This window comes from Sinocyclocheilus anshuiensis, unplaced genomic scaffold, assembly GCF_001515605.1.
Source record: "Sinocyclocheilus anshuiensis isolate Anshui unplaced genomic scaffold, SAMN03320099.WGS_v1.1 scaffold38, whole genome shotgun sequence".
Classification (NCBI taxonomy): Eukaryota; Metazoa; Chordata; class Actinopteri; order Cypriniformes; family Cyprinidae; genus Sinocyclocheilus; species Sinocyclocheilus anshuiensis.
In genome coordinates, this window is record NW_015544213.1 from 3,539,164 (window position 1) to 3,548,027 (window position 8,864).

General features: G+C 34.5%; 1 protein-coding gene across 1 annotated transcript in view; it reads right to left on the reverse strand.

Moving 5' to 3' along the window:
• LOC107697122 (protein eva-1 homolog C-like) overlaps nucleotides 1-8,864 on the reverse strand; it is a 45,784-nt gene extending 36,920 nt beyond the window's left edge. The window contains exon 1 of the mRNA XM_016497762.1: nucleotides 8,748-8,864. Within this exon, the coding sequence (XP_016353248.1) occupies nucleotides 8,748-8,850 (103 nt within the window). The 5' untranslated portion in view covers nucleotides 8,851-8,864. The remainder of the gene's footprint in view (nucleotides 1-8,747) is intronic.

Genomic DNA, 8,864 nt, shown 5'->3' on the forward strand with positions numbered 1-8,864 from the left:
TTTTTTTATTTATATACTATTATAGTATATATTTATATTTTGATTTTTTTTAAATATTTTCAGTTTGTTTTTATTTTTTTAAATATTTATATTTATCTTTATATTATTTTATAAAATAAAACTAAATAATTGTATTCAATATTTCATTTTCCTATTTATATTATATTTATTTCAGTTAATATTTAGTAATTTTAGTACCTTGAAACATATTTACATAGTTATATGTTTAATTTTGCAAGTTATTATAATTATTCAGTCATTGTTCATTTCTAATTTCTGATCCTGTTTTTTTTTTAATAATTGCCTTTAATTAAATTCTGTGATTTATGTCAAATAATGAGTCAAGATGATGTTACAAGATATATTCAATTCCATTCACATTTTTTTTCTATTAATTTTGAGTTTTAGTAATTGTTTATGTTTTTTTTTACATTTCTATTTAGCTTAATTTATGTTTATTCAGTTTATATTAGTTTAGTATGATACACTATTGTCACATGACTTCATGTAACATTAAATTTTGCAAGTGGAACCCAGTTACAATTATTTAGTTATTTTTCACTTCTAATTTCTATCCCAGTGTTTTTAAATAATTTTATGTCAAATAATGAGTCAAGAGGATGTTACAAAGTGGTAATAGATCTATGCCAAGCTGAGTGCATTGCATTGTGGGATACAGTGTTACTGCAAAAATAGTATGAAAGCAAGGGAGTATTAGAGACGGCTATTCAGAACAGAGCCTAAAAAGAGGACGAAGTGGAGAAAGTGGAAGTGACATGTCATGTGCCCAATCATGTGATGTGAGGGGATAAAAAGGGGGTCATTTACGCAGTGCCCTAAAACACAGGAGCCGGATGAGGGACGGTCAGTAGGAAAAGACAGAAAACAGGCCGTGTGTGTGTGTGTGTGTGTGTGTCTGTGTGTGTGTGTGTTAGTTGTGCTGGACTTTCCCTCTGTTTAAATGATGCTGCGCTCTGATTGGTGGAGAGAGATGACGGCTGAATTCCACACGTCTGCAGAGAAATGTAAAGCAAAACACAATAAACACAGCGACACATGAAGACACACGCACCCTCACACACAATCCAGCAGTCTGTCTGATCGCCGTTCAGTGTTATTTGTGACAGGTGAGCTGTCTGTGAGTGTGTGTGTGTGTGTGTGTGTGTGTGTGTGTGTCTGTCCTGTTTTTCTCATTCACTGAACATTTAACATTCACCATGAGCGGAAACTACAATCAGAATGCCACCATCATAGACAGACACTGCTCACAAAAAGGAAGAAGCATGTACCAGGGACATTCAGGGACACAAAAAGAAAAAAATTCAGCAGATATGAAATGAACATTAATATAATGTGGCATAACAGGGTGGAACGAGCAGGATATCATGATAGAATATCAAAATAATGTTAAATAATATTTGTTTTGTATATGACCGAATAGAATTAAAATGGCAACAAATGGAAATATTTATATATATTATATATTTAAATATTTATGTATATACACACACACTACCGTTCAAAGGTTTGTGGTCGGTAAGACTTTTAAATATTTTTAAAAAGAAGTCTCTTCTGCTCACCAAGGCTGCATTTACTTGATCAAAAATACAGTAATATTGTGAAATATTATTACAGTTTAAAATAGCTGTGTTCTACTGTAATATATTTTCAAATGTACTTTTTTCCCCTGTGATGTAAAGCTGAATTTTCATCATCATTACTCCAGTCTTCAATGTCACATGATCCTTCAGAAATCATTCTAATATGCGGATTTGCTGCTCAAGAAACATTTCTGATTATTATCAGCGTTGAAAACAGTTGTGCTTTTTGTGTAAACAGTGATACGTTTTTCTCAGGATTCTTTTATGAATAGAAAGTTCAAAAGAACAGCATTTATTTGAAAAAAAATGTTTGTAACTTTATTATAAATGTCTTTACTGTCACTTTTGGTCAATCTAATGCATCCTTACTGAATAAAAGAATTAATCTATTTTGAACATTCATTAACACGTGCTTATAATGTGCCAAGAGCCAAAGCGGTGCGGCTAATCATTTTTAGTCCTCAGAAAGTCTTTACTTGACTCACTGGAGCAGCACTAAAGCACCTCTACTGCCGCTGGTGATATTTTTGGAAAATTATAGAGCAGAGTTTAACATGAGAGAGGAGATATTGAGAAGCAATTCCCTCAAAACCCAAACGCAGCTGTGAGGAGAAGATCTCCAGCCATCAGGAAGCACAAACACACCCTAAACCACATGCCGAATGCTCGCGGGGAAAACACTGCGCAAATAAATGGACAGCGGTCACATCAAAGCTCAAAATAAATAGATGATTTAGTTTAAAAACTGCCATTAACCTCAGGATGACCTCACGTGACCTTAGAGAACAGGAAACACACTACAGTGTGTGTGTGTGTGTGTGTGTGTGAGTGAGTCAGTGTGTGTGAGTGTGAGTGTGTGTGTGTGTGTGTGTGTGTGTGAGTGAGTGAGTGTGTGTGTGTGTGTGTGTGTGTGAGTGAGTGTGTAGAGAGAGAGAGTGTTAACATGGCACTACAATAGAGATTAGTAGCTGCTAATGAATTAAACACAGAGGTCAGCTGAAGGAGCTTAGATTAGATATGAGCGTTTTCAAGGACTATTTCACCCAAAAATAATGTATAAATTCTGTTGTTACTGATTCAGTCTCATACCGTTTCAAACTTGTACGCTGTTATTTTTTTCCCCTGCAAGAATCGTCATGCAGCAGTGAGCAAATTATGATTTGTATTTTGGGCGAAATCAACCTTAAAGAAACAGTTCACCCCAAAATTAAAAATGAATGATTGATGTTGTTCATGTCTTTCCAAACCTGCAAGACTTTCTTTCTTCTGCTGAACAGAAAAACAAGATATTTTGAAGATGAAGAACCAAACAGTTTTGCTTCCCATGACTTCCAACGGAAATTACCAACATTCTTTAAAATATCTTTTTATGAAAAGATCTCTTTAAAGATATCTCTTTATGTCCTGTTTTGACCCCCTCATCAGAACGCTCTGTTTGAATACTGTAGACGTGGTGATTGTAGATTCAGAAGTAAACGCCCACCGCTCTGATTGGCTAACAGTTGTGTGTGTTTGACAGCTACAGCCTTCATAGATGGACGCTGCTGTGATTTAGGTTAAAAATGCATAAATACTCAGTACACATCAAACGATCTGCAATAACAGACAAAGCAATAGTGAGCACGTAATAAAAACAGTTCCTCACACTTGTGTGGTGCGACATTACTGTAAGATCCAATATATTCAGCACAACATCGTCTTTTAGTTTCAATCTTTCTGAAAATCCTGTGTTGAATTGTGATCAGAAGGAAGGCGATGCAAAGGCTGAGTTTTTCCACAGCTTGTTTTCTTCGGAGCATCTTTATTATTTGATTTCTGCGTAGACCTGCATTTGCCTCTCGTTATTTACACTACATGCGTGAATCGGTGGGCGGGGCTAAACAGACAGTGATGTAGAATCGGTGGGCGGAGCTAAACAGGCAGTGATGTAGAAGCAGGCGTTGATCATCTTCTTCGGAGGCGGGGTTTAGACACACTATTACGTCATAAAGTGACTCATTCCACAAGCTGTTGTTTTGGCAGATCGGCTTCAATATAAGCTGTTTTTAGACTAATTAGAAAGTTTTGAGTTCTGAAACTTACAGGATGTTTTTCATAGTACAATGACCTCTTATATGTCAAAAGACCAAGGGAATTTTGATTTCTCAGTTCATGACCCCTTCAAGAAAAAATACTGCTTGAAAATGTAAAGCAATCAATCACAGTTGAGTTTTTGTATGTGCAGTTTAAATGCAGGTAAATCTGAAACAACACAAATTAATAAACCAGAGTGTATCAAAGGGGGAAAAAAAAAGAGTGATTTTATGGCTATTTTTCTCTATGAGCGAGAGAGTTTTAAAGGATCAGGATGTGATCAACTAAACAAAAGCTCCTTGTTCTCCTCTGCTCCTCCAGCTCTGCTGTGAACGAAACCAGCTCTCTTCTCTTTTTCTACTTCTGTTTTCTCTCATTGCTCATTTATGCATCCATCTATCATCTATCGTTTCCTTTGTCAAAAATGTGAATCTGTAGATGTGTAACAGCTGATAGAGCGGTCCATTATCATTCCCACTCATCTCAGCTGCTCTGCTCCAATATAACATCATATAATATACATGTACAATAATATAATGCACAAATATTTATCTAATCAGAATACACTGCAGCTTTTGAACTCGTGCTGTAGTTACAACTATCAGGGGCTACTGGACCATATTAACCAGTCAAACCTTAACTCTGTGGTTAGCAGGTTAAGCGATGTTGGATCGTGAGAGAAACAAAGCTGATATTATTTCTGCAGCACTATAGCATCACCAAACTGATTTGCTAAAATAATGACCGAACATACCTCAGATAGTCCACAAAGTCACCACAAAAAAAGCTCTAATGACAAAATAACGAGCAAGACTAATGAGTTTTAAAAAAACAAGGTCAACACTCAATATTAAAACACATTTACTTCATTATTTAATTGAGGACTGTACACTAAAGCTGATAATTATGACTTAAACTGAAATAAAAATATATACACTACCATTTAAAAGACTGGGGTCAGTAAGATTTTTAATAAAGAAATTAATATTTTTATTCAGCACGGACGCATTAAAATGATCAAAAGTGAAAGAGAGACAATAAAGACATTGAGGCTTTGAGGTGCTAATATATGACACGCACACACACACACACACACACACACACACACACACACAGGTTTACATGTTTTATAGGGACATTTCATATGCGTATTTCATAATCCTACCCTCATGGGTCCCAAAAAATGTCCCCACAAGGTCAAAATTTACCAGTATTACTATCCATACTATGTAGGAAATACCAGGACCACACACACACACACACACAGCGTTCTGCTGTAGACATAACAACACAACCACAGGATGTGCTCAGACACAACTCACCTCTGTGTGTGTGTGTGAGAGGTGTTTTGATAAAGTGCTCCTGCACAACATACGGTATGTGTCTCTGATGGTATGTGACAATTATCAAAACTAGATAATTTAATTTTCCGAAGAAATTGTGTGTGGTGCTCACCTGAGCAGCAAAGTATTTTGGCTGGTTAATACGCAGTTGCTAGTGTGTTCTGTGTGGTTGCCAGTACATTGTTGTGGTTTCTATATTGTTGCTGGGGTTTTCTAGTGACTGCTTACTGGTCAAAGGAGTCCCTTCTCAAGTCAATATTCTGGTCTCTAGATAGGGCAGCATCAACCCATCCTTCAATGTAAGTCTGGAGTTTTTCACCTGTTTTACAGCACACCTCTCCTCAACAAGACAGATGATTTTAGGAATCATTCATATACAGGATGATTTAATGTTTTGGGGTTTATTCCAACTCCATAATCAAACTCCACAGTCATAAATCAAACATTATATATGAACAGTAGTATTAGTGATGCTTGATTTAGCAAACACTGATAATTAACAGCACAGTAAAGATAAGTGTGTATGTGAGAGGGGTCCGGATGTGAAAAAGGGCCTTGGAGTTTGGGGAAGGGGGTCTTTTCTACAAACAGAAGGCAGCGGTTTCATGTTCCACCTCCGGAACAAAGTCCCTGAGAAAACACACACACACACCTCTAACCTCTTGGCTTTCTGGATTACAAAGGTTATTAGAACGCCTCTCACCTCAGCTAAACTCTCTGATTTCAAGCATTGACTCTCTTCCAGCAGCAAGATTTTTCCATCTTGGCTGCAGCGAGAGATTGGACTCATAATGTGACCACAGTCATGAGCGTTTGGTAACAGATGAACTTATAAAGAAAATATTTTGCCAAAAAATATTTACACTTTCACAGACAGTCCAAATCGGAAGCTGGGTTACTATAGTTAACTAAAACTAAAGCTAAAATTAAGATTTCAAGCATTTACTCTCTTCCAGCAGCAAGATTTTTCCATCTTGGCTGCAGCGAGAGATTGGACTCATAATGTGACCACAGTCATGAGCTTTTGGTAACAGATGAACTTATAAAGAAAATATTTTGCCAAAAAATATTTACACTTTCACAGACAGTCCAAATCGGAAGCTGGGTTACTATAGTTAACTAAAACTAAAGCTAAAATTAAAACCGTTAAAAAGGCATTTTCGTTACTTTCAATAAAATAAATGTTAACTGAAATAAAATATATTTAAAAAATTGTTGCCAAGACCAAATCTTTTTCACTGTAATTTAGTTTAACTAAATATTAAACTAAGTACTAAAATAACTAAAACTGAAATAAAAATGAATAAAAACTAAAAAACACTTAAATGACAAGAACACAACAAATTACAAAAACTTCAACTAAAATTAAAATTAAAACAAATGAAATTAAATTAAAATTAATATAAAACTAAATAAATAAATAAATACATGGAAATATAAAAACAAAAACTGATTCAAAATATTACTAAAAGCTATATTATGTTAATATACTAAAATGACACTGATTTGAAGAAAACACTACTTACTTAATTCATATTCCAGGTCTTTAACTAGTGCACATTATTTAACAATATATTATTAAATATTATAAAAAATTGTAAACAATTATTTAATGCATATTACAATAAATTATAAATTATAATTAATATTATAATAATATATTATAATAAATGATTACAATATATAAACTGTAATAATTAATTCATTATTAATTCACAAGCCAAATCTGATTCAGATGCATAAAATTAAGTTGCGCCCTATACTTACAGCTAAGTATTCAGTTTCACTTTTTTGATATAACTACATTTTTTTCCATTTATTTTACACATCTATCAAGGACTCTGCTCATTCCTTCCATAACATTTTTACAGTGAATAAAACTTACTTAGTGCACTTTTAAATGCCATTTCATGCTGACTTACAGACTGAAGCACATGAATGACAGTACGACAGACAGACAGACATTCCTCTAGTCGTAATGGTGTATTGGGATCATCAAACGGTTTGACCTCAGTTGACCTCCTGACCCTTTAACAGCCACACATCCCATTCAGCACCTCTGTAAGCCCCGCCTACAGCTTTATGAGCACTTTCACTGTAGTGAACACCCACACAATGAATCTAAATGCGTGTGTGTGTGTGTGAAGCTAATTAACCAAGATAAAACACAGCACACACACAATGGCACAAAGTTCCTGTAGGACAGATGTACAGGCCTGTTGCCTGGCAACAGATGCTCCGTCTCCATCGACAGCTTCTGTCAAGCACCTGTCAATCAAACGGACATTCCAGAGTGTGTGAGAGTCTTTCAGAGTCACAGGACAGTCCCGTGTGACCCGACAGAACAACAACTCTGTGTGTTCGGCTGAAAATAACTAACAATCTTCCACTGATATGTCTTTCATTGACAGGACCGTGCAGTCGTATTAGGGTGAACCTCACAAAAGCAAGTCTTGCTCATATTTCACCTAAGAATTTTGTTTTATCTTTTGTATTTTGTTGCATTATTTAAACACATTTGCCTCACAATTCTCCTTCTTGTAATGAGTCCTGTTGTTGTTCTTATTCTCATTGATATTTACTGAGTCTTGTTACTTTAATATAATAAAAGCATTCTGTGCAGATTTGTTTTAATTTAAGCAGAAATTAAACGGCAAACACTACCGTGACATATACATTTTTTACAATTTAAATAATAAATATTTTCTTCACATGACAGTAATGAGACATGAAAATAATGTCACAGTGCAAAAATAGGCTTGTTTTTTTATTTTAAATTCTATAAACAAATAAATAAATACATTGTTTGACTTTTTTATCAACAAGTTTTGTGACAGATATAGATATAACTATATATATATCTATATAGTTTTTATGACTATATTATATTATAATGAAAATGTTTTAGTTTCACGATAATAATAACCCTGAAATAAATAAATAAAACACTCACAGACTATTTTTTTTTAAATATCCTGACATGGCTTTAACAGGTTTCGTGAGATTCACCCAGTAAGACTCTATCTTCTATAAACCTGCTTTGAATCTGTTTGTATTGTGTAAAGCACTATACAAATAAACCTAACCGTCAATGAAGATTCATTTGTGGTACTCAAAAAACAACAACATGATGTTTATTTTTCATCCAAAGCAAAGCTGTGCAGATTTAAGTGAATTAAGAAGAGAAATGCAAACAAAATCCTAATAAAAACAAACACAGAATGCCATTGCACACTGAGATCTGTCTTCACTCACCACATCACAGCTGTTTCTGATCAATTCATCTCGGTTATGTCCTTAATGTCTTCACTGACCAAACACAACCTTCATAAACTAAAGAGAAACGTTTCAAGTAGTGCTGTGGATGTAGATCTTCTCATCATGCTTTAAAAAGACATAGTCTTATATCTAAGTCTAAATATGCACAGCTATCAGTGCTCATGAAATCAATGCATTTATCGCATACAATGAATATCATATATAATATACAAAGGGGCTCAAAAGACATTATGTTGCTTCAATTCAAAGTCTCAGTCAAATTCCAAATTGTTACTCTGATAATATAATTAGGCCTATGTAAAGCAAATATTATATTTATTTTTAAATGCAAAACAGAAGTATTTTCATTAATTATTCAGTCTTTTGGACCCCACTGTATATATTACATGTATGATAAAGTGTAATTACACAAACTCTTGTAGGTGATTATGATGATGGTGGTGTTTAGTACCTGAGAACTCCTGTGAAGTCTTAGTGAAGCCAGTCAGACACGAGATTCCCAACAACAGCAGTGAATATGAGATATCAGGGAAAAACATCCTTAAATATCCCATCAGTTCCGATGATT